This window comes from Neoarius graeffei, chromosome 4 (genome assembly GCF_027579695.1).
Source record: "Neoarius graeffei isolate fNeoGra1 chromosome 4, fNeoGra1.pri, whole genome shotgun sequence".
NCBI lineage: Eukaryota > Metazoa > Chordata > Actinopteri > Siluriformes > Ariidae > Neoarius > Neoarius graeffei.
In genome coordinates, this window is record NC_083572.1 from 83,255,687 (window position 1) to 83,283,014 (window position 27,328).

The 27,328-nt window shown below is 42.1% G+C and overlaps 1 protein-coding gene across 10 annotated transcripts in view; it reads left to right on the forward strand.

Moving 5' to 3' along the window:
- The first annotated feature begins 744 nt into the window (after positions 1–744).
- dlg1a (discs large MAGUK scaffold protein 1a) overlaps positions 745–27,328 on the forward strand; it is a 430,819-nt gene continuing 404,235 nt past the window's right edge. For all 10 annotated transcript variants that reach the window (XM_060919862.1, XM_060919864.1, XM_060919863.1 and 7 more), the window contains exons 1-2: positions 745–1,117; positions 6,345–6,476. In XM_060919862.1, the coding sequence (XP_060775845.1) occupies positions 1,099–1,117; positions 6,345–6,476 (151 nt within the window). In that variant the 5' untranslated portion in view covers positions 745–1,098. The remainder of the gene's footprint in view (positions 1,118–6,344; positions 6,477–27,328) is intronic.

Below are 27,328 nucleotides of genomic sequence, written 5' to 3' on the forward strand. Positions count from 1 at the left end.
GCGGCACGGTGGTGTAGTGGTTAGCGCTGTCGCCTCACAGCAAGAAGGTCCGGGTTCGAGCTCCGTGGCCGGCGAGGGCCTTTCTGTGCGGAGTTTGCATGTTCTCCCCGTGTCCGTGTGGGTTTCCTCCGGGTGCTCCGGTTTCCCCCACAGTCCAAAGACATGCAGGTTAGGTTAACTGGTGACTCTAAATTGACCGTCGGTGTGAATGTGAATGGTTGTCTTCGTCAAGGGTGTACCCCACCTTTCGCCCGTAGTCAGCTGGGATAGGCTCCAGCTTGCTTGCGACCCTGTAGAACAGGATAAAGCGGCTAGAGATAATGAGATTATATATATATATATATATATGCTAATGAGATGCAAATTAGTAGCTGCTAGATTCCATTTATGTTATTAGCATCTTTCGACATTTTTTAAGCAGGAAACGTATCTATGTGTTAATAAATGTCACAGGATTATTATTTTTCTTCTTCTTTTTAAAATATAACTCAACACACACACACACAGTAACCATCCCAAAAACCTTGATTTACTTTCCTACATTAGCTAAATAGCGTCAATAGATTAGGGTCGAGCCTTAAACTAGCTCCCTGTGGGATAGATAGTGCACTGCCTACGGCATTGAGCTCACTAATACATGCCCTAATGAGTGCACCTATGTAGGTAGTCAAGGAGACATTTGGGAGTCGGCTCACTCTGATTCATTTCCATAGCCAGGTCGCCATTTTGGAGGAAAGTTTGGACTTTGAGGAGGCTGTGAGGACAGTAGAGGAGGGGCAGAGCCGGAGAAGTTTGTCATAGGACCGTGTCGGGTTCGAGAGAGAGGAGGACAGCTTTCTGAAGACGAGAGAGAAAGAGGGATAACTTCTATCTGTTTTTTTTTAAACCGAGGACTGTTCGGAGGTCTTACTTTCACTCAGGAAAAAAGTTGCACGGGTTTATTTTACTCTTCTCTGTTCCTGCATCCTGAACAGTTCAGACATCACTGTGACTGATGAACGGTGAATGCTGAAGGATTTCCTCTTTCAGATGGTGCAGAGAAGTCTTTGCAACATTTTTACTGAGTATTTGACCTGATCCTGATCCTTGGATGTGATCATGCCAGTGAGAAAGAAAGGTGAGATTGCAATGGTCATTTACATCTTCACACTTTTTTTTTTTTTTGCATTTGTGCATCTTGACATCTGTCCTGAGCTAAAATGACACTCACTTCTTCTTGCATTTAATAACTCTGCAGTGCTCTTTAAATAAAATCAGATACTGGTGGAAACACTGTGTCTGTGTGGCCATGTTATGACCCTTTTTCTCATTTCTTTGATCCCATCAATTATATCCAGTACTGTGCAAGAGATGCTTTCAAAAACAATGAAATTAAATGTTTCTAAAATGTTGTTGGACTGATTTGATATTGTAGAAGTCTCATCTCATCTCATTATCTGTAGCCGCTTTATCCTGTTCTACAGGGTCGCAGGCAAGCTGGAGCCTATCCCAGCTGACTACGGGCAAAAGGTGGGGTACACCCTGGACAAGTCACCAGGTCATCACAGGGCTGACACATAGACACAGACAACCATTCACACTCACATTCACACCTACGGTCAATTTAGAGTCACCAGTTAACCTAACCTGCATGTCTTTGGACTGTGGGGGAAACCGGAGCACCCGGAGGAAACCCACGCGGAGAACATGCAAACTCCACACAGAAAGGCCCTCGCCGGCCACGGGGCTCGAACCCGGACCTTCTTGCTGTGAGGCGACAGTGCTAACCACTACACCACTCGTTGTAGAAGTCCTAAAATGAAAATCTGTAACAAAAAGTTTGTATTAATTTATTTTTTTTTGCACAGTACTGTATGCACACAATTATGCAAGCAAGTAATCATGTGGCAGGGTGACACATTGTCACCTCACAGCAAGAAGGTTCTGGGTTCGAGCCCAGTGGCCAACCGGGGCCTTTCTGTGTAGAGTTTGCAGGTTCTCCCTCTCCGTGTGTCTGTGTGGGTTTCCTCCTGGTACTCCGGTTTCCCCCATCATCCAAAGACGTACGGTTAGGTTAACTGGCTACTCTAAATTGCCCATAGGTGTGAATGAGTGTATGGTTGAGAAGAGTTGTCGTCTTCTTTTGGCTGCTCCCGATTAGGGGTTGCCACAGCGGATCTTTCGTCTGCATTGCTCCCTGTATTCTGCATGCTTAGTAGTAGTAACTCTACTACTAGGATATCAGCTCATGTACTGTGAGTCGAGAAAAACTAAATGGCAGAGCATGTTGCTGAACCAACTGAGGATGAAATAAAAACTCTACTCAAAACCAAAACCCCCCAAATTAAGTATTTTAAAAGAAACAAAAATAGCTAAAAGAATAGTGTCCCCCCCCCCAGTATTTCCTGTTCCACACTCCAGCCCAGGGGCGGCACGGTGGTGTAGTGGTTAGCGCTGTCGCCTCACAGCAAGAAGGTCCTGGGTTCGAGCCCCGGGGCCGGCGAGGGCCTTTCTGTGTGGAGTTTGCATGTTCTCCCCGTGTCTGCGTGGGTTTCCTCTGGGTGCTCCGGTTTCCCCCACAGTCCAAAGACATGCAGGTTAGGTTAACTGGTGACTCTAAATTGACCGTAGGTGTGAATGTGAGTGTGAATGGTTGTCTGTGTCTATGTGTCAGCCCTGTGATGACCTGGCGACTTGTCCAGGGTGTACCCCGCCTTTCGCCCGTAGTCAGCTGGGATAGGCTCCAGCTTGCCTGCGACCCTGTAGAAGGATAAAGCGGCTAGAGATAATGAGATGAGATGAGACACTCCAGCCCAGTCGGTGGCAGTAATGCAGCTTTAAGTTGGTTTGCCAACAACAACTACTTCTTCTGGCTGCTCCCGATTAGGGCTTGCCACAGTGGATCTTTCGTCTCCTTGCTCCCTGTTTTACGCATCCTTCTCTACCACACCTGCCACTTTCATGTCCTCTCTCACCACATCCATGTATCTCCTCTTTGGCCTTCTTTGTTTTCATGTGCCTGGCAGCTCCATCCTCAACATTCTCCTTCCAACATGCTCTGCATCTCTTCTCAGGATGTGCCCGTACCATCTCAGTCTCATCTCTCTTAGCTTAATTCCCAAGCTCTCCACATGTGCTGTCCCTCTGATGTACTTGTTCCTTATCCTGTCCAACCTCCCATCACAAACCTTAACATCCTCAACTCCGCCACCTCCAACTTTGCCTCCTGCCTCTTCGTTAAGGGTACGGTCTCCAATCCATACATCACAGCTGGTCGCACTACTGTCTTATACATCTTACCTTTCACCTGTTCTTGGCCTTGCTTCCTTTCCACCTTGTCTCCTGCACACACACAATGTCCAACTTCCTTCTTTCCATCATACCTGCAAACACTCTCGCTCTGCCAGTCAATGTTCCCAAATTCAGTGTTCCTACCCTCAATTCTAAGCTTCTTCCCTTCCATCTTTCATGCTTTCTCCTAACACGCCTCCCCTCTCTCTTTTTCCTTCTCTGTTTTGACGCAACAGTAGCATACTTTCCACCGGCACCCTGTTGACCAACAGTACCGGAGGCGGCCGTTGTTAACCCGTGCCCCGACCAATCCGGTATGGTATTCTTTTCAATCCGCATGTTAGATTTGGCACAGTTTTATGCCGGATACCCTTCCTGACGCAACCCTCTCCAATTTATCCGGGCTTGGGACCAGCACCAAGAGTACGCTTGTGCACCCCCAGTGGCTGGATTATGGTTGAGAAGAGTAAACCTCTATAAAATAATCCAGTAGAAGGTAACGGGAAACCACTACTGTAATCCTTCCCTCGAAACTTGGACCTTACATCAGGCAGAACACTTTAAAAAAAAAAAATCATGTGGCAGCAGGATGCATAAAGACATGTCGATGCAGGTCAAGAGCTTCAGGGAATGTTCACGTCAAATATCAAAACGAGGGGAAAGTGATCCACAAACATCCAGTGAGTGGCTGTTCTGCAGGGAGAACCTTCTTGATGAGAGTTCATTGGCTTCAAGAAGGCTACAGTTACTCAAATAGCTACACTTTACAACTGCGGTGAGCAGAAAAGTATCTCAGATCACACATCGTACCATGGGGTGGATGAGGTACAGCAGCAAAAGACCATGCCAGGTTCCACTGCTGTAAGCCAAGAACTGGATTCTGAGGCTACATGTTGACCAAAACTGGAAAAATGTCACTTGGTCTGATGAGTCTCAATTTCTCCCGTGACTTGGTCAGAATTCGGCATCAACGCCAAAAATCCATGGACGGCACTTGCCTTGTGTCAACAGTTCAGTATGGTGGCGGTGGTGGTATAATGGTGTACGGATGATTTCTTGGCACATATAATGTCCTTTAATACTAATCCAGCAGAGTATCTGAGTATTATTGCTAGCCACATACTGTACATCCCTTTATCCACAATATACCCATCTTATAATGGCTACTTTTCAGCATGATGCACCATATCACAAAGCGTAAGATGTTTCGAACCGGTTTCATGAGCGTGACAGTGACTTCAGTGTACCTCAGTCCAGTAAAGCACCTTCGGGATGGGGTAGGATGAGAGAGTCAGAGCACGAATATGCTGAAAAATCTGCAGTAATTATGTAATGCAGTTGTCACAACATGGACCTGACTCTTAAAGGAATGTTTGCAACGCCATAACATGAAAATTTCTCAGAACGAAGTGAAGTGCTGCATAGTGTTCCTAATAAAGTGTCCAGTGAATGTATGCACTGTTGCTTTTTTACTTTTTATCCTGATGCCCCGGTGGTGTAGTGGTTAGCGCTGTCGCCTCACAGCAAGAAGATCCTGGGTTCGAGCCCCGGGGCTGGCGAGGGCCTTTCTGTGCGGAGTTTGCATGTTCTCCCCGTGTCCGTGTGGGTTTCCTCCGGGTGCTCCGGTTTCCCCCACAGTCCAAAGACATGCAGGTTAGGTTAACTGGTGACTCTAAATTGACCGTAGGTGTGAATGTGAGTGTGAATGGTTGTCTGTGTCTATGTGTCAGCCCTGTGATGACCTGGCGACTTGTCCAGGGTGTACCCCGCCTTTCACCTGTAGTCAGCTGGGATAGGCTCCAGCTTGCCTGCGACCATGTAGAAGGATAAAGCGGCTAGAGATAATGAGATGAGATGAGATCCTGATGCCCTGTAGGCCAATTGGCCTGTCAGTTGTCAGCCTCTTACATCTGCACCTGTCTGCAGAGCACATTTCATCTACCGCCACCTTGCTAGACCTGTCGCAGCTTCCCAGACAAACAACCATTCACACCTATGGGCAATTTAGGGCCCGTTTACACGAGGATGCTGTCGGGTAAAAACGACTAAATATTTTATCGGAAGTGCCTTTCGTCTACACAGGGACGGCGTTTCCGAGGCTGAAAAACGGAAAAAATTGAAAACGCCTTCCAGAGTGGATAAGTTAAAAACAGCCCCCATTGCATTTCCGTCTAAACTACCCAATACGCCAAACTCTGCTCGGATCTGCTCACGTCGGGTACGTGTTTACGTCATACATATGTCATATACTGTACATGCCAGCCCGGGAAGTAAGAAAGTAAGTAAAAAAGTAAGAGCATGTCTGATTACATCGATCCAACGGACCTTCAAGCTGCTCTGGCAGCTTTAATAAACGTCCAGGAGTCCTTCGAACATCTATACCGAATCTGCACATATACCGTTAATGAACAGAGGCGGGTATAGCATGCTCTTACTTTTTTACTTACTTTCTTACTTACCATAGCCAGATTAGTCAAAGTTTTCGCGGCGCAGATGTGCAGATCAGACAAGACGGAAGACGTTGCGCATGCGTGCAGACATAGCGGAGGTCTTTCACAGCACCACCTAGCCGCCTGGCATGCACATCCAATTGAATTCCACACATTTATGCGTCACCGTATAGACGCAGATTTCCTCCTTGAAAACGGTCGTGTAGACGCAGAAAAAAGTGAGAACGAAAACGGACTCTTGCGTTTTTGTTTCAGACCGTCCCCGTGTAAAGTGGGCCTTAGAGTAGCCAGTTAACCGAACTGCATGCCTTTGGGCTGTGGTGGAAATCAGATCACCCAGAGGAAACGCACGAGAACGTGCAAACTCCTTTACTCTAATTGAGCAGCGTTATTTCTTTTACCCCGTTCCATAGTTTCCCTTTCCTATTCCTGGAGTATCCCCCTAACCTACAGATGTGTGTTTCTCCTGCTCCCTGAAGACTTCTTCAGTTGAAGTGTGCGTGATTGAGCCAGGAAAATACTAAAATGTATCGGCCAGGATTGGGAACCTGTGCAACAGTCCATAAATCATGTAGTTTTTATGCTTCAGGCTGTCAGCTTTTTTTTTTTATTTGAACATTTCAGATACACAGCGAGCGCTGAAACTCCTTGAAGAATACAGATCAAAACTGAATCAGCCAGAAGATGCCCAGCTTCAACACTCCATCGACAGAGTTATCAGCGTATTTCAGAGCTCGCTCTTCCATGCCCTGATAGGTAAGCATCTGCATGGTGAAATCAAGAGAAATCCATTGTTGTGCTGTGATTGTTTTCTTGCTTTTTGCATGGAGAGGGATGGTGAAACAGGTTTGACCTTACCACTGCATATTTCGCACACTCAGCAGCTGGTTTCAGCAATGTCAACTATTTTCCCCCCACCTGCAGCAGGTATTTGCGTTCAACACTCGAGGTGGCTTCAGGGGTTGCGCTTAAGGCTGTAGAACAGCAGCATATGAGAACGATAGAGAGAAATGAAAATGGATCAGTAATATAGCTGTTTGGGTAAATCTTTTGAAAAAATAATTATTAACGACGGGACAGCGTCACTTTTATGGGTTTGTGAGAAGTGGGTTACGTTTTCAGCAAAGCTGATGCGAAGTAGAATGAGTAATTCTGCTTCGAAGTTACACTGTAAAAATGATTTGTTGTTTTAACGCAAGCAGGTGAGACACGGCAACTAATTCGGGCAACAACCAATCAGATAAGAGCAAATCTATTGCCAGGGAGACGGAGACCGCAAAGATGGACACTGAAACAGTTGCAGCGGTCACTTTTGTCTTGGCTTCAGCCTTTAGTTTGCTCAAGTAAGTATCATTTCTGGAACAAAACTGAATAGACACACTGGCCAAAAGATAATTTGCCATTAATAACCACATTATTCTGTTAATAATAAACACTTTTTTCCAAAATCTCTTTAAAAATGCTGCTAGCCTTAATCACGTATGCTATAACTAATAACTGACACGTACATTACAAAAACATAATCGTTTAATTCTCATCTCAGCAAAAAAGAAAAAAGGGCATGGAGCAGGACGTGGCTGCTGAGGAGGGAAAGGGGGTGACTGAGCTCCTGAAAGGCTTTCTTTTTTAGATCCCGAAGTTTGTACGGTACTGTTTCACCCTCGGGTTCCACAAGTAGTCATGGTCTGTACGTGAATTAGATCAGACGATAAGTTAGACGATCTCTGTTACAACTAGTGTTGCACTGATACCAGTATCGGGCGGGGCCCCGATCTGGCACTAAAATGGTGGTATCGGTATTGGCGAGTAGCAAGAAATAGGGCGCCGATACCATTTACCGATGCTAGTATGACACTTGAACGCAGCCTTCTCTCTCCCGACACTCACTACACTCTGTGTTGTGTGATCACACGTGATCACTGTGCATGCCTGCCAAGCACGCCAAGCAGCTATTGCTATTGACCTGCTCCAGACCAATGAGAGCGGGCCAATAGCCGCTCTTAACCAATACAGGGGCAGCTTTTTCATGCGGAGGAAAAACAAACCACGAGAAGAAAATGTCGGCGGTCTGGATATATTTCAGCATAGAAACTCCGGCGAGTACAATGGCTACATGCAAGATTTGCGGCCTGAAAGTTTCGAGAGGTGGAATTAAATCGGCCAGTTTCAATACCTCGAACCTGATAAAACATTTGAAGACGAAACATGTGAACGAACACAGAGTTTGAGGTTGCAGCAACTGCTAGCAAGAGAAAGTTTATTGAACTATTGTCAGTCATCCATACCAGGTAGGCAATAAAAAGTTCTACTGGATTCACTTTGTATTAGTCTTTTTCCTGTTTCACAAAGGTAAGTAGCAGCCTGACAAAGCCATGATAGCAATGATTTTACATCCAAGTATGCAGCTCTTCATATATACATTTCAAACGGAGTGGTATCGGTATGGTATCGGTATCGGCCGGTACTGCACAGCTAGGTATCGGTATTGGGGCCAAAAAAATGGTATCGGTGCAACACTAGTTACAACTCTTAAAAAAAAAATCTGCCCATCACTTTTAACTTGATGCAAGAGAGCTAACGTTATCCCGACATAGCTAGCGATAACTTTCGGCTAACTATGTTAGCATAAACCACTGCTAGTTAGCTAAATCCCATTCTGTCTCTATAGACCCCTTCGCATGTTTGTAAACAAACCGACCGTTGCCAGGATGCGCGCGCAGCCTGGACCCAAAAACAATGGCGCTGCCCATAGACCGGCATTATGAGCTGTCAGATTATGCCAAACAATTGTCGTTACAAGATCGAGAATGCTACATAAATAAGTTAACTCTAACAAGTGGACATCGCCTACTGGATCCGCATTTAATTAAAGAGTGGACGGACGATGTTAGTAAGTTTTCCTCTGATACCTGAAGGCAGTCATACTATTTACAAAAAATGTCAAACTCAGGACCTATTTACAAAAGTAGCCTGCCATCAGCATTCTGGTTACAGCGAGACTACAACTTGATTAACAATGGGACATTCATATTCATTTTGTTTTAATCAAATTATGCCAGTGATGTGATGGCAATGTGGCTTTAGCTACAACAGCAAATACCAACACTAAACAGCAATTTGCAGGAGGGAATGGCATGAAAGGAATGATGGTGTAAAGAGTGCAGCTAAGAGAAATCAGAGCTGCGTAAAAAGCGAGAGCAGAAATGAAACTGAACGGGGCGGGAGCTAGGTTAGAGCAGTCAACGTAAGTTGGCATTTAGAGTGAGGGCACACAATTTTACCTTTCCATCCTTGCTTTAAAATTGTGATTTTCGGCATACACACATAGTGATGGCACAAAATCTGGACTGCTTGAGTCAAGCGAGACCTCTCCTACAAACAAAATTGCATGCAAAGCTAAGTTAACATGCTAACAATATTCATTACATTGTGTAACTATGACCCAGCTAATCAGACAAACGTTACCAAAGTATTTTGCTACATCAATAAACGAAGACTAGAAAGAATAAAAAAGAGAGATTTAATAAATAGCCTGATCTTACCTGTGATGAAGTGGGCGCTGCAAACCCGCGCATTTTTGATGGTGCTTTCATCCCAGTCTACACGTTTGATGGCTTGTAGCCATAGATGTCGGCGATTTTTTTTGGAATGGGTGGGATCCTGCTGGAATCCTGAACATTTTAACCCCATCACTGCTACGATTCTGACACCCGAAAACACAACAACTAGGCATCGCTGAGTCTTTTTTGAGTCCAGGCTGCGCGCGCAATTTCCGCTTACGTATGAATGACGTTTACTGCGAAGGGGTCTATGGAGCGGTGGTTAGATAATGGCAGTTTACACTTGGCTGAAAAAAAATAAATGTCTGCTGGTTTTCTTAGCATTTGATGAGGTAAATTCACCACTTTGGGCTTACACATAACTTGCCAGCATAAAAAGATCTAAGTTGTCTCTCTTTTTCTTCGCTCCACTGCCGTTGGGATGCCGCCATCTTTGTTGAAAATTTCAGAAGCTGGCAGGTGGTCATGTGATTTGCTGCTAGCACTCTGATTGGATGATCTTCAAAAGTTGCCCACAATGATCAAAATCATTCAGATAGAAATTATGTTGCCCAATCTCAATAGGAAAGTGTTGAAGCGTAGTTGGCCAGCAGCATTGCCCGAAAAGTTGCCCCATGTATCATCACCTTTAAAGTTAGTAACTGGGCTGCCTTAAAATTTTGATTTAATTGAAACTTGTATAAAAATTTAGTGCAATGAAGTAATCAATTTAATTTGCTATATGAATTTCAGTGAATTCAAAATTTTTTTAAGTCAGCCCAGTTACTAACAACTTCTTAAGTAAAAACAACAAATATTTTTTACAGTGATAGAATTTAAGTAACTACAGTGACTTAAAATAAGTTTCCATTGCACTGTTGTGCAAAAATAGAAGCGATTGCGAATGGTCTGTTTTTCCATTGAGTGATGTTTTGTAATTTGTTGTTCGGATCTCCAAGACCTGATATTTGGTATCAAGCTTTCGACTGCATCCACCGCAATAGTCACTAGTGTTTAATTGAATGCAATAAATGTTTCCATTTAAATTTTGCGAAATATTGCTTTATTGTATAGTCTGAAAAAACCACCGCATGTGAGGTGTATGAACGTTTTTGCAATATTTTGAGGGTTTTTTTCCCCCTAAATTCACATTTCCATTACTTGTATTGTTAAGTTTGTAATTTCAATTAGTATAGGTAATCGTATGGGCTGAGTAAAATTAAGGATTAATTTCACGAGTGACTTCGAAGTTTTCGCGACGAGGGCAATTTCAAAACTTTGAAACCACGAGTGAAATTAATCCTTAATTTTACGAGGAACCATACGATTACTTGTTTATAATGTATAGGGCCAAATTCATACTTCGGAAACCATTCAAGTTCACAACATTTGTCATTCACGTTTTCTGAACCAATCAGGGCGCAAGACTATCTTGCACGTTTGAATCAGTTTCTAAAGCGTCTTTCATCATGACACGAGGACCGCATTTCCACAGAATATCTTCTTGTTTCGTCAGGCTTTTGGACTTGTTTGGCTTTTTACCCATTCCAGTGAACTAGCCCAGTGGTTCCCAAAGTGGGGGGTGCAGAGCCATTGCAGGGGGGGCGCGGGGCGCGGATGGAATGAATGAATGAATCAATCAATAAATTACACTGCTAGCATAACATGGAGAAGTTTTTGTCGGGGGGCGCAGGGCTCCCACGTAAACGCAAATCAGAGGATGAAGCATCACCAAATGTGCTTCCAAAGCAAGTTCATTCCAAGGCAAAGACAAGAAAATATGACGACACATATCTTGTCTTTGGCTTCACCTGTACAACGGTGGGTAATGAGGAGAGACCACAGTGTGTTGTCTGTCTTAAAGTGCTAGCTTGTGACAGCTTGAAGCCGAACAAGCTAAGACGCCACTTGGAGACAAAACGTCCAGAGCACAAAGACAAGCCAGTTGAGTTTTTCAGACAAAAACTCGTAAACTGCCGTGCTCAACAGTCCCTATTTACTAAAGCTGCATCCATGCCGGCAAATGCTCAACTCGCCTCATATACAGTGGTGCTTGAAAGTTTGTGAACCCTTTCGAATTTTCTATATTTCTGCATAAATATGACCTAAAACATCATCAGATTTTCACACAAGTCCTAAAAGTAGATAAAGAGAACCCAGTTAAACAAATGAGACAAAAACATTACACTTGGCCATTTATTTATTGAGGAAAATTATCCAATATTACATACCTGTGAGTGGCAAAAGTATGTGAACCTTTGCTTTCAGTATCTGGTGTGACCCCCTTGTGTAGCAATAACTGCAACTAAACGTTTGCGGTAACTGTTAATCAGTCCTGCACACCGGCTTGGAGGAATTTTAGCCCATTCCTCCGTACAGAACAGCTTCAACTCTGGGATGTTGGTGGGTTTCCTCACATGAACTGCTCGCTTCAGGTCCTTCCACAACATTTCCATTGGATTAAGGTCAGGACTTTGACTTGGCCATTCCAAAACATTAACTTTATTCTTCTTTAACCATTCTTTGGTAGAACGACTTGTGTGCTTAGGGTCGTTGTCTTGCTGCATAACCCACCTTCACTTGAGATTCAGTTCATGGACAGATGTCCTGACATTTTCCTTTAGAATTCACTGGTATAATTCAGAATTCATTGTTCCATCAATGATGGCAAGCTGTCCTGGCCCAGATGCAGCAAAACAGGCCCAAACCATGATACTACCACCACCATGTTTCACAGATGGGATAAGGTTCTTATGCTGGAATGCAGTGTTTTCCTTTCTCCAAACATAACGCTTCTCATTTAAACCAAAAAGTTCTATTTTGGTCTCATCCATCCACAAAACATTTTTCCAGTAGCCTTCTGGCTTGTCCACATGATCTTTAGCAAACTGCAGATGAGCAGCAATGTTCTTTTTGGAGAGCAGTGGCTTTCTCCTTGCAACCCTGCCATGCACACCATTGCTGTTCAGTGTTCTCCTGATGGTGGACTCATGAACATTAACATTAGCCAATGTGAGAGAGGCCTTCAGTTGCTTAGAAGTTACCCTGGGGTCCTTTGTGACCTTGCCGACTATTACATGGCTTGCTCTTGGAGTGATCTTTGTTGGTCGACCACTCCTGGGGAGGGTAACAATGGTCTTAAATTTCCTCCATTTGTACACAATCTGTCTGACTGTGGATTGGTGGAGTCCAAACTCTTTAGAGATGGTTTTGTAACCTTTTCCAGCCTGATGAGCATCAACAACGCTTTTTCTGAGGTCCTCAGAAATCTCCTTTGTTCGTGCCACGATACACTTCCACAAACATGTGTTGTGAAGATCAGACTTTGATAGATCCCTGTTCTTTAAATAAAACAGGGTGCCCACTCACACCTGATTGTCATCCCATTGATTGAAAACATCTGACTCTAATTTCACCTTCAAATTAACTGCTAATCCTAGAGGTTCACATACTTTTGCCACTGACGGATATGTAATATTGGATAATTTTCCTCAATAAATAAATGACGAAGTATAATATTTTTGTCTCATTTGTTTAACTGGGTTCTCTTTATCTACTTTTAGGACTTGTGTGAAAATCTGATGTTGTTTTAGGTCATATTTACGAAGAAATATAGAGAATCCTAAAGGGTTCACAAACTTTCAAGCACCACTGTAAAGTTGCCTACCGAGTGGCACATTGTAAAAAGCCGCACACAATAGCGGAGGAATTGGTACTTCCCTGTGCTATGGACATGGTATCAACTATGCTTGATGACACTGCAGCCAGCAAACTAAGGGCTATTCCTCTGTCCAACAACACCATCGGCAGGCGCGTTTATGACATGTCAAAGGACATAGAGGAGCAGCTTAATGACAGTGCATGACGGCTGCTTTTCTCTTCAGATGGATGAAGCCACTGACGGTAACAAAGACTGTTTATTAATTACTTGCGTCAGATTCATAGATGGAGATGATATGAGGCGCAGGCTATGGCTGGGAAACGGGCAGGGCTGCAAGCGCTCATCAAGCGTGTCTCCCCCAATGTGCAGTGGACGCACTGCATGATACACCGCGAAGCACTGGCATCTAAACAGCCGAGTCCCGAGCTGAATGATGTAATGACCAACGTTATTGCCACTGTCAACTACATCAAAACACGACCTGTCAAAGCCCGGATTTTTTCGGTACTGTGCGAGGAAATGGGCTCAGACCACACAGCTGTTCTGTTTCACAGCGAGTCCCGATGGCTGTCACGTGGGAAGGTGCTGTCCAGGGTCTTTGAACTGTGAGATGAAATCCGCATCTTTTTGAAGGAAGAGGGCAATGATCTTGCCCACAAATTTTACTGTAACAAGTTCCTCATGAAACTTGCATACCTCAGCGACATGTTTCTGAAACTCGATGAAGTGAATTTGCAGTTGCAGGGCACAAATACACATCTCCCACATCTGGCAGATAAAATCACATCATTCACTAGAAAACTTGAGATGTGGCTGCAGTGAGTGAAGGTTGGAAATGTGGACTCATTTGAGAACCTGAAATCATTCATTGAAGACAACAAACTGCAGAACACAGCGATCCCATGCATGAAAGCACACATCTCTGCCCTTCAGAACCATTTCCAGAAATATTTCCTGATGCAGGATCCCAAAGAATACGACTGGATCCGTGACCCCTTCAGTGCAACACCACCTGCCGACTCCAGCACATCAGAGGAGGAACAGTTCATTGATGTCACCTCTGATTCAACAATGAGGCTGCAGTTTCAGTCAAAGACACTGGCTGCATTTTGGATTGGAGTGGAGAAAGATTACCCACTGCGAGGTAAGAGAGCCCTGGCCATGCTTCTTCCTTTTGCCACATCCTACCTATGTGAGAGGTTTTTCTGCTGTGGCCTCAATCAAGACAAAATACAGATCAAAGCTGGACATTGAAAATGAACTGAGTGGCAATCTCAAAACTGCAACCCAGATTTGAGAAGATCTGCAGCATGAAGCAGGCCCACACCAGTCACTGAAAAGATGCGAGGATTAAAGCCTCGGTCACAACTGGCCGTACGTGCTCCTACGGCCGGTCTACGTGCAAAAAACGCAAGAAACGCACGGAGGGCGCGCGTGAAATGCACGGAGGGCACGTGTGTGACGTGCTGATTTTCGAGCCGTAGACTGGCCGCAGACCGGCCGCAGAGGTTCTTTGTCATGTCAAACAAACTCTATGGGCGCTTATGTTTTTTTTCAGGTTGCAAGACGCCAACGTGCGTCTTTCTCCACGAACAAAAAAAACGCAGCAATTTGGGAAACGCCAAAAAATCGTACGTCCGGTAGTGACCTAGGCTTAAAGGTGTCATTTTTGCACAACAAATCTTTTAGGTTTTTGTTTTTTTCTTCTCAGGGAGTTGGCCATGTTTTAAAACCCATTTTTGCAGAGAGGCAATGTTTGAAAACTGCATTGATAACAATGTTGAATATTAAAAAAAGAAACCTGTTACACAGTTAAGGTGCTTGAAAACAGTTATACTTAAAATAATTATATTGCAACCTGCAGTTTATGGCAGTTTACTTTTATTTGTTCAAAAAAGGTTGAGGTTTGTATTAATAAACTGCAATGGGGTCTGAAAACAAAATGTGTGTCCCATTTATCTTTTTTTTTTTTTTTTTCTCTTTTTGTCGGGGGGCAAAAATTTTCTTATCTACCAAAGGGGGGGCCCAGCAGAGAAAGTTTGGGAACCACTGAACTAGCCAATAGCATTTCAGAAATGCGGCCCCGTGTTAAGGGAAAAAAAAGCCCTCCTTGATTGACCAATCAGAATTGAGTAATTTGGCTGTATGTATTATAAGTGCATTAAGCAGCTTGATGGAAACCCGACTCCTGACAGAAGAGGTAGTTCCAAGAAGTCTGAATAGTTAATGTTGACTCTTCAGTTTTATAATGGTGTTAGTTTAAAAAAAAAGAATATTTTAAAACCTCATAGAACTTGTATATAATAAAAGTTCTATGAGTTTTTTTTTAAATATTCAGAATGAAAGAATAATGGAAACATTGACCTATTTATCCAGTATTGAAAACTTTTAAACGTTTACCTACTGTTGAAATATTAGGGAAGAAACTATTTTGCATTTTACAGTACCTTGGGCTGAAGATCGCTCCTGGAATTAGAAAATGATTTTTTCTTCCGTCATTTTGATAATCAGTATAAATATCTGTCTAATATTGAGGATCTCGGGCGGCACGGTTGTGTAGTGGTTAGTAGTCACCTCACAGCAAGAAGGTCCGGGTTCGAGCCCCGTGGCCGGTGAGGGCCTTTCTGTGCGGAGTTTGCATTTTCTCCCCGTGTCCCCGTGGGTTTCCTCCGGGTGCTCCGGTTTCCCCCACAGTCCAAAGACATGCAGGTTAGGTTAACTGGTGACTCTAAATTGACCGTAGCTGTGAATGTGAGTGTGAATGGTTGTCTGTGTCTGTGTCAGTCCTGTGATGACCTGGCGACTTGTCCAGGGTGTACCCCGCCTTTCGCTCGTAGTCAGCTGGGATAGGCTCCAGCTTGCCTGCGACCCTGTAGAAGGATAAAGCGGCTAGAGATAATGAGATGAGATTGAGGATCTCTATTATTATATGGTGATGTTTTGGTCATTTTGGATTAGATGCTTTACTTGCATAAAACTGAGTCTGACTCTAATATAAAGTGACTTGTGCCTGGTATACAATCTCTGTATATCTGTTTCTATTTGGTGTCACTTGGTAGTTGTGCTACAGTGTTCTAAAAACAAATTTATCATTCTGACACATCCTAAATTTGGAAACACCAGGAAAATGGTTAACTCAAAGGTACAGACTTGAATTTCGACATTTCCAAGGTTTTCAGACCGAGCCACTGCACTTGCGTTTTACTTTAATACAGGAAATCCTGAAATTGAAACTCTGTCATGCAGAAAAACACTAATCTGAAACAAGTGTATAAGAATCAGAAATTTAGAGTTAACCAGCATTCCCTGGTGAAAAACCTCACAGGATCTTTAAGGATCCATGAGGATTGTCAAAGACCTGCCAAAGATCCTTAAAGATAAGGATCTTGATAGGCTCCTTAAAGGATCTTAGAAAGATCTTCATATGGAAAATGATTTGTAAAGATCCTCAAGGATTTGACAAAGATCTTTTAAGGGTCCTTTAAGATCCTCAGGAATTCAACAAGGATCTTTCAAAGATATTACAAGGATCCGTAGAAGGATCCTGTTAAGATCTTTGCTAGGATCCTTGAGGATTTGATCAGGATCTTTTCAGGATCTTCGTCAAAATCTTCACAAGATCTTTGCAAAGTTCCTCCAAGATCCTCAAAGATTTAACAAGGATCCTTCAAAGATCTTAAAAGGATCCTTTTCAGGATCTTATAAAGATCTTAACTGGAATCCTCAAGGATTTAATCAGGATCTTGTAAGGATCCTTGTCAAGGTCTCTACGGGATCCTTTAAGACCCTTGAGGATCTAATGAGGATCTTTTAAAATTTTTAAATGATCCTAATTCAACAGTATTGGCAAGGATGGAAATAGAGTGAAACTTTACATAATTATGATTCATAAGATTTGGATAAGGATATACCATGGAATCCTGAATAGCCAACATCTTAGAAGGATCTTTGAAAGAATCTTTCATGATTTTCAAGGTTTCAAAGATTATATTATCCTTGAAAAGAACTTGGAAGATTCTTGTAGATCCTTGAAGATCTTGGCAAGAAAATTGAAGATCTTGGCAAGAATTCTAAAGATCTTTGAAGATCTTGAAAAAAACCTTTTGAAGATCCTTGAAGATCTTGGCATGAAGTTAAAAGATCTTTGTCGATCCTTGAAGACTTTGCCAAGAATTTTAAAGATTTTTGAAGATCTTTTGATGATCTTTGTTGAGATCCTCAACAGGGTCCTCAAAGACCCTCACAAAGAACTTTATGGATCCTTGAAGATCCTTGAAACATTTTCACCAGGGTTGTTTAAATATAATCATTTATTTGAAGGTGCTTTGAAATGCATATAAATAAACTCTACCAAACTGAATATTTAAATAAAGTTGATTGGTGTTGAGTGGTACATCGGGTATATTCTGTTCAGCTAGCACAGGGGTCGGCAACTTTTAGCATTAAAAGAGCCATCTGGGCCTGTTTCCCATCAAATTAAAAGCCACTCTGAGCCACAAAACCTATTTGACCACTAAATTGAAGGTAACACTCCATATATAGTTTCCTTAAAGTTATGCTTCATACAATCCCAATTCCAAAAAAGTTGGGACAAAGTACAAATTGTAAATAAAAACAGATTGCAACGATGTGGAAGTTTGAAAATTCCATATTTTATTCAGAATAGAACATAGATGACATATCAAATGTTTAAACTGAGAAAATGTATCATTTAAAGAGAAAAATTAGGTGATTTTAAATTTCATGACAACAACACATCTCAAAGTTGGAACAAGGCCATGTTTACCACTGTGAGACATCCCCTTTTCTCTTTACAACAGTCTGTAAACGTCTGGGGACTGAGGAGACAAGTTGCTCAAGTTTAGGGATAGGAATGTTAACCCATTCTTGTCTAATGTAGGATTCTAGTTGCTCAACTGTCTTAGGTCTTTTTTGTCGTATCTTCCGTTTTATGATGCGCCAAATGTTTTCTATGGGTGAAAGATCTGGACTGCAGGCTGGCCAGTTCAGTACCCGGACCCTTCTTCTACGCAGCCATGATGCTGTAATTGATGCAGTCTGTGGTTTGGCATTGTCATGTTGGAAAATGCAGGTCTTCCCTGAAAGAGATGTCGTCTGGATGGGAGCATATGTTGCTCTAGAACCTGGATATACCTTTCAGCACTGATGGTGTCTTTCCAGATGTGTAAGCTGCCCATGCCACACGCACTAATGCAACCCCATACCATCAGAGATGCAGGCTTCTGAACTGAGCGCTGATAACAACTTGGGTCATCCTTCTCCTCTTTAGTCCGAATGACACGGCGTCCCTGATTTCCATAAAGAACTTCACATTTTGATTCGTCTGACCACAGAACAGTTTTCCACTTTGCCACAGTCCATTTTAAATGAGCCTTGGCCCAGAGAAGATGTCTGCGCTTCTGGATCATGTTTAGATACGGCTTTTTCTTTGAACTATAGAGTTTTAGCTGGCAACGGCGGATGGCACGGTGAATTGTGTTCACAGATAATGTTCTCTGGAAATATTCCTGAGCCCATTTTGTGATTTCCAATCCAGAAGCATGCCTGTATGTGATGCAGTGCCGTCTAAGGGCCCGAAGATCACGGGCACCCAGTATGGTTTTCCGGCCTTGACCCTTACACACAGATTCTTCCAGATTCTCTGAATCTTTTGATGATATTATGCACTGTAGATGATATGTTCAAACTCTTTGCAATTTTACACTGTCGAACTCCTTTGATATTGCTCCACTATTTGTCAGCGCAGAATTAGGGGGATTGATGATCCTCTTCCCATCTTTACTTCTGAGAGCCGCTGCCACTCCAAGATGCTCTTTTTATACCCAGTCATGTAATTGACCTAATGAGTTGCAATTTGGTCCTCCAGCTGTTCCTTTTTTGTACCTTTAACTTTTCCAGCCTCTTATTGCCCCTGTCCCAACTTTTTTGAGATGTGTTGCTGTCATGAAATTTCAAATGAGCCAATATTTGTCATAAAATTTCAAAATGTCTCACTTTTGACATTTGATATGTTGTCTATGTTCTATTGTGAATACAATATCAGTTTTTGAGATTTGTAAATTATTGCATTCCGTTTTTATTTACAATTTGTACTTTGTCCCAACTTTTTTGGAATCGGGGTTGTATATGAACTATAGTCAAGTCAAGTTTATTTGTATAGCGCTTTTAACAATAAACATTGTCATAAAGCAGCTTTACAGAATTTGAACGACTTAAAACATGAGCTAATTTTATCCCTAATCTATCCCCAATGAGCAAACCTGTGGCGACGGTGGCAAGGAAAAACTCCCTCAGACGACATGAGGAAGAAACCTCGAGCGGAACCAGACTCAAAAGGGAACCCATCCTCATTTGGGCAACAACAGACAACATGACTATAACATTAACAGTTTAAACATGAAGGGGGGAGAGAAAAAACGCAGGTTGTTAGGTATGCCCAATGTCATCTGAATAAGTAGGAACAGTATACATATTGTGCTTAGTACAAGCAGGGACTCCGGAAACTAACTATGACAGCATAACTAAAAGGGGAGAGCCAGAAGGTAACACAGGCCTGAGGGAGCCCCAGGACATGAAGCAGCAGCCACTACACCGTCAACAAACTCGAGTGAGAAAGCGAGTGGGGACTGACAGCATCCATACATCCCAGTTTACCAAAACACTCTGTCTGAGGACCCTCCAGATCTACACCTTTACCAAATAAACGCTATTAACACAAGGCTTGACTAAACAGAGATGTTTTCAGCCTAGACTTAAACACTGAGACTGTGTCTGAGTCCCGAACATTATATACTATAGTGTGTTGCTTTTATGAAATTAATAAACTATAAACAGAAAACAACTGACTTTTTTATTTTCCATTTTTAACAACGCAAAACACCAAATTCTTTTAAACACTGAAAGAAAAAAAAAGACACACTGGCATTTATACATTTTTTTTTTCAACTAAAATATTCAGTGCAGGCCTGTTTGAGTCCTTCCCTTATTTGAAGATTTTTTTTTTTTTAAACTTAAAAGAAATTTTCATGCACTGACATTGTAAAATCATACAGCTGCAACATAAAGGGCAAACAAGAAATCCCAGTTTATTTTGATTGTTTATTTCAGTTCTTAATTTCCTCACGTGGTTAATGTGAATTGTGCGCCTGAACTTCACTGCACAGTGTATCCATATCAGGTTTGTAAGACGTCACTTTGATTTTTCATGCAGGATTGCAAGCTCTCATCTATGAAGTGCGAGCGATGTTTGTTTACTTTTGATGTAGTTCATGATGGAAAAAACCTGCTCGCACAAGTATGTGGATCCAAAGATCGACAGGACTCCAAATGCATACTTTTTTTCATGTTCATATAAGTGTCGGGAATGGTATTCCATGTATCGAGCACAAGTTTGTCCACGTAGCATGTCTGTACAGCTGAGGGGTAGGTGGCAGACTAAGGGAGCTCGGGGCGACCACAACGCCGCTCCCTCCTCACACCACACTCGGGCGGCGCGCGCAGGTTTTACACCACCACGCTGCTGATTCAAACGGCATTTCATAACAACTTGTCTGGCGGCGACAGGTGTCGCATACAGGACGTGACGCATATTTTGATCGACAAAATATTAAAACAAGTTTTAGTTTAATGTCACAGGAACACCTCAATCTCCAAAGATATAACTATTACAACGAAAAAAACCTAAAGAAATAAAATAATCAATTTAAATTAAATGGCTATTATTTATTCACATTATTATTTTTTTTTCCAAAATGAGCTCGCCCCCTCAAAGCCACAGGAGCCACAGCAGAGGGATGAAAGAGCCGCATGCGGCTCCGAAGCCACGGGCCGCCGACCTCTGAGCTAGCATGATGCTGAAGGAGTCGAAGACGAGTAGCTTAATGGAATACATCTGATATACCATGAAAAAAGCTATTATTATTAATAATAATAATAATATTAATATGCATACACATTCCTTTCAGGTGTTCAATGCGTCTTTCTCTTTCAAAATTCTCTCTCTCAAAATCTTCCGTATTTAACGAAGCAAACCTGGCGGCCATGTTTGTTTACAAATTGTCCCAGTCACTCGCTAGTGCGGAAGTTTTATGTCTCTGATGTGTGATGTCACGTTGTCTTGACAACCATGCAAGATCATAAACCATATTCGACACTCATTCTCCATTGGGTAGAGTGATGCAATACACATAGGATAAGCCATATGATGATATTGCATGCTATGGAACCGGCTAGAAGGGAATAGAACACCATGTTTTTATTCCATTGAAAAAGTGTCCTGTATGTACACTACCGTTCAAAAGTTTGGGGTCACCCAGACAATTTTGTGTTTTCCATGAAAAGTCACACTTTTATTTACCACCATAAGTTGTAAAATGAATAGAAAATATAGTCAAGACATTTTTCTGGCCATTTTGAGCATTTAATCGACCCCACAAATGTGATGCTCCAGAAACTCAGGCCCTGTCCACACGGCAACGGATTCAGGTGACTCCGATACAATTGCTTATCGTTTCGGCCTGGCGTCCACACAGCACCGGCGTTTTGGGTGCCCAAAACGCAGTCTTTTTGAGAACGGGTTCCAGAGTGGAAAGATCTGGCAACGTTGCCGTTGTGAAGTCGTCTGGATGAGTAGAACGGATTTGTTTACGATGACGTCACAACCACATGATTGTGAGTGCTTCACGCCGGGTAGAAGTGTAACGAACTCAATGCGAGTTGTCAACAAATCCTATAACTTGGTTCATGAAACGCGCTTACAAAATATTTTCACTGTGAATATTTATTGTGTAATGGTGCAAAGTGAGAGAGAGAGAGAGAGAGAGACTCTGCCCTTAGGGCAGAGTCAATCCCGCCAGCAAAAACAGGGAAAAAAAGGAGCGATCTCACCTCTTCAGATGTTGGTTTAAGTCCTACAATACATTCCTCAAAAAGGGCGTAGAAGAACAAAGTAATCCATCAACGTATAGCATTCAATTTATTCCGGACCATTAAAGACGCCACCTTCCGCGTAGAATCATAAGTCATCCTCGCCGCCATATTGGATAGGTCAAAGCGGAGAATAAAGATTAGCTGCGTTTAACTGTACCGTCCAAACGGGATCACATGGGATTACCTTTCACAGGTGAGACTGGAAAAATACTTTTCATTGTATTTGGTCATTATAACGTAATTTTACGAACAGATTTTCCTGACTTTGTGGCTAATATGAAGTCTCGCGCATAATAGTTAATGCGCATGCGTCCTTACTACTTCTATTCTTCTGGTGTCTCCGAAGGGACCGTCTTACAGCGCCTCTAGAGGTGTGGCATGTGTATTGCATCGTTTTCAGCAAGCGTTGCGTTGCCATATGGACCTGATATTTTACTGATCGTTGCCCATTTGGACGCAATATTTTTTTAAATAACATCTCGTTGCCGTTGTCGTGTGGATGTAGCCTCAATCTGCTCAAAGGAAGGTCAGTTTTATAGCTTCTCTAAAGAGCTAAACTGTTTTCAGCTGTGCTAACATGATTGTACAAGGGTTTTCTAATCCTCCATTAGCCTTCTGAGGCAATGAGCAAACACATTGTACCATTAGAACACTGGAGTGAGAGTTGCTGGAAATGGGCCTCTATACACCTATGGAGATATTGCACCAAAAACCACACATTTGCAGCTAGAATAGTCATTTACCACATTAGCAATGTATAGAGTGGATTTCTGATTACTTTAAAGTGATCTTCACTGAAAAGAACAGTGCTTTTCTTTCAAAAATAAGGACATTTCAGAGTGACCCCAAACTTTTGAACGGTAGTGTATAATAATAATGATAAATATTGGATGGGGCGGCACGGTGGTGTAGTGGTTAGTGCTGCCTCCTCACAGCAAGAAGGTCCGGGTTCGAGCCCCGTGGCCAGCGAGGGCCGTTCTGTGTGGAGTTTGCATGTTCTCCCCGTGTCCGCGTGGGTTTCCTCCGGGTGCTCCGGTTTCCCCCACAGTCCAAAGACATGCAGGTTAGGTTAACTGGTGGCTCTAAATTGACCGTAGGTGTGAATGTGAGTGTGAATGGTTGTCTGTGTCTATGTGTCAGCCCTGTGATGACCTGGCGACTTGTCCAGGGTGTACCCCGCCTTTTGCCCGTAGTCAGCTGGGATAGGCTCCAGCTTGCCTGCGACCCTGTAGAAGGATAAAGCAGCTAGGGATAATGAGATGAGATTGAGGATCTCTATTATTATATGGTGATGTTTTGGTCATTTTGGATTAGATGCTTTACTTGCATAAAACTGAGTCTGACTCTAATATAAAGTGACTTGTGCCTGGTATACAATCTCTGTATATCTGTTTCTATTTGGTGTCACTTGGTAGTTGTGCTAGAGTGTTCTAAAAACAAATTTATCATTCTGACACATCCTAAATTTGGAAACACCAGGAAAATGGTTAACTCAAAGGTACAGACTTGAATTTCGACATTTCCAAGGTTTTCAGACCGAGCCACTGCACTTGCGTTTTACTTTAATACAGGAAATCCTGAAATTGAAACTCTGTCATGCAGAAAAACACTAATCTGAAACAAGTGTATAAGAATCAGAAATTTAGAGTTAACCAGCATTCCCTGGTGAAAAACCTCACAGGATCTTTAAGGATCCATGAGGATTGTCAAAGACCTGCCAAAGATCCTTAAAGATAAGGATCTTGATAGGCTCCTTAAAGGATCTTAGAAAGATCTTCATATGGAAAATGATTTGTAAAGATCCTCAAGGATTTGACAAAGATCTTTTAAGGGTCCTTTAAGATCCTCAGGAATTTAACAAGGATCTTTCAAAGATATTACAAGGATCCGTAGAAGGATCCTGTTAAGATCTTTGCTAGGATCCTTGAGGATTTGATCAGGATCTTTTCAGGATCTTCGTCAAAATCTTCACAAAATCTTTGCAAAGTTCCTCCAAGATCCTCAAAGATTTAACAAGGATCCTTCAAAGATCTTAAAAGGATCCTTTTCAGGATCTTATAAAGATCTTAACTGGAATCCTCAAGGATTTAATCAGGATCTTGTAAGGATCCTTGTCAAGGTTTCTACGGGATCCTTTAAGACCCTTGAGGATCTAATGAGGATCTTTTAAAATTTTTAAATGATCCTAATTCAACAGTATTGGCAAGGATGGAAATGGAGTGAAACTTTACATAATTATGATTCGTAAGATTTGGATAAGGATATACCATGGAATCCTGAATAGCCAACATCTTAGAAGGATCTTTGAAAGAATCTTTCATGATTTTCAAGGTTTCAAAGATTATATTATTCTTGAAAAGAACTTTGAAGATTCTTGTAGATCCTTGAAGATCTTGGCAAGAAAATTGAAGATCTTGGCAAGAATTCTAAAGATCTTTGAAGATCTTGAAAAAACCTTTTGAAGATCCTTGAAGATCTTGGCATGAAGTTAAAAGATCTTTGTCGATCCTTGAAGACTTTGCCAAGAATTTTAAAGATTTTTGAAGATCTTTTGATCTTTGTTGAGATCCTCAACAGGGTCCTCAAAGACCCTCACAAAGAACTTTATGGATCCTTGAAGATCCTTGAAACATTTTCACCAGGGTTGTTTAAATATAATCATTTATTTGAAGGTGCTTTGAAATGCATATAAATAAACTCTACCAAACTAAATATTTAAATAAAGTTGACTGGTGTTGAGTGGTACATCGGGTATATTCTGTTCAGCTAGCACAGGGGTCGACAACTTTTAGCATTAAAAGAGCCATCTGGGCCCGTTTCCCATCAAATTAAAAGCCACTCTGAGCCACAAAACCTATTTGACCACTAAATTGAAGGTAACATTCCATATATAGTTTCCTTAAAGTTGTGCTTCATACAACCCCAATTCCAAAAAAGTTGGGACAAAGTACAAATTGTAAATAAAAACGGATTGCAACGATTTGGAAGTTTCAAAATTCCATATTTTATTCAGAATAGAACATAGATGACATATAAAATGTTTAAACTGAGAAAATGTATCATTTAAAGAGAAAAATTAGGTGGTTTTAAATTTCATGACAACAACACATCTCAAAGTTGGGACAAGGCCATGTTTCCCACTGTGAGACATCCCCTTTTCTCTTTACAACAGTCTGTAAACGTCTGGGGACTGAGGAGACAAGTTACTCAAGTTTAGGGATAGGAATGTTAACCCGTTCTTGTCTAATGTAGGATTCTAGTTGCTCAACTGCCTTAGGTCTTTTTTGTCGTATCTTCCGTTTTATGATGCGCCAAATGTTTTCTATGGGTGAAAGATCTGGACTGCAGGCTGGCCAGTTCAGTACCCGGACCCTTCTTCTACGCAGCCATGATGCTGTAATTGATGCAGTATGTGGTTTGGCATTGTCATGTTGGAAAATGCAGTTTCGTCTGGATGGGAGCATATGTTGCTCTAGAACCTGGATATACCTTTCAGCATTGATGGTGTCTTTCCAGATGTGTAAGCTGCCCATGCCACACGCACTAATGCAACCCCATACCATCAGAGATGCAGGCTTCTGAACTGAGTGCTGATAACAACTCGGGTCATCCTTCTCCTCTTTAGTCCGAATGACACGGCATCCCTGATTTCCATAAAGAACTTCACATTTTGATTCGTCTGACCACAGAACAGTTTTCCACTTTGCCACAGTCCATTTTAAATGAGCCTTGGCCCAGAGAAGACGTCTGCGCTTCTGGATCATGTTTAGATACCGCTTCGTCTTTGAACTATAGAGTTTTAGCTGGCAACGGCGGATGGCACGGTGAATTGTGTTCACAGATAATGTTCTCTGGAAATATTCCTGAGCCCATTTTGTGATTTCCAGTACAGTAGCATGCCTGTATGTGACGCAGTGCCGTCTAAGGGCCCGAAGATCACGGGCACCCAGTCTGGTTTTCCGGCCTTGACCCTTACACGCAGATTCTTCCAGATTCTCTGAATCTTTTGATGATATTATGCACTGTAGATGATGATCTGTTCAAACTCTTTGCAATTTTACACTGTCGAACTCCTTTCTGATATTGCTCCACTATTTGTCGGTGCAGAATTAGGGGGATTGGTGATCCTCTTCCCATCTTTACTTCTGAGAGCCGCTGCCACTCCAAGATGCTCTTTTTATACCCAGTCATGTAATTGACCTAATGAGTTGCAATTTGGTCCTCCAGCTGTTCCTTTTTTGTACCTTTAACTTTTCCAGCCTCTTATTGCCCCTGTCCCAACTTTTTTGAGATGTGTTGCTGTCATGAAATTTCAAATGAGCCAATATTTGTCATAAAATTTCGAAATGTCTCACTTTTCACATTTGATATGTTGTCTATGTTCTATTGTGAATACAATATCAGTTTTTGAGATTTGTAAATTATTGCATTCCGTTTTTATTTACAATTTGTACTTTGTCCCAACTTTTTTGGAATCGGGGTTGTATATGAACTATAGTCAAGTCAAGTTTATTTGTATAGCGCTTTTAACAATAAACATTGTCATAAAGCAGCTTTACAGGATTTGAACGACTTAAAACATGAGCTAATTTTATCCCTAATCTATCCCCAATGAGCAAGCCTGTGGCGACGGTGGCAAGGAAAAACTCCTTCAGACGACATGAGGAAGAAACCTCGAGAGGAACCAGACTCAAAAGGGAACCCATCCTCATTTGAGCAACAACAGACAACATGACTATAACATTAACAGTTTAAACATGAAGGGGGGAGAGAAAAAACGCAGGTTGTTAGGTATGCCCAATGTCATCTGAATAAATAGGAACAGTATACATATTGTGCTGAGTACAAGCAGGGACTCCGACAACTAACTATGACAGCATAACTAAAAGGGGAGAGCCAGAAGGTAACACAGGCATGAGGGAGCCCCGGGACATAAAGCAGCAGCCACTACACCGTCAACAAACTTGAGTGAGCAAGCGAGTGGGGGACTGACAGCATCCATACATCCCAGTTTACCAAAACCCTCTGTCTGAGGACCCTCCAGATCTACTCCTTTACCAAATAAACACCGTTAACAAAAGGCTTGACTAAACAGAGATGTTTTCAGCCTAGACTTAAACACTGAGACTGTGTCTGAGTCCCGAACATTATATACTATAGTGTGTTGCTTTTATGAAATTAATAAACTATAAACAGAAAACAACTGACTTTTATTTTCCATTTTTAACAACGCAAAACACCAAATTCTTTTAAACACTGAAAGAAAAAAAAAGACACACTGGCATTTATACATTTTTTTTTTCCAACTAAAATATTCAGTGCAGGCCTGTTTGAGTCCTTCCCTTATTTGAAGATTTTTTTTTTTAAACTTAAAAGAAATTTTCATGCACTGACATTGTAAAATCATACAGCTGCAACATAAAGGGCAAACAAGAAATCCCAGTTTATTTTGATTGTTT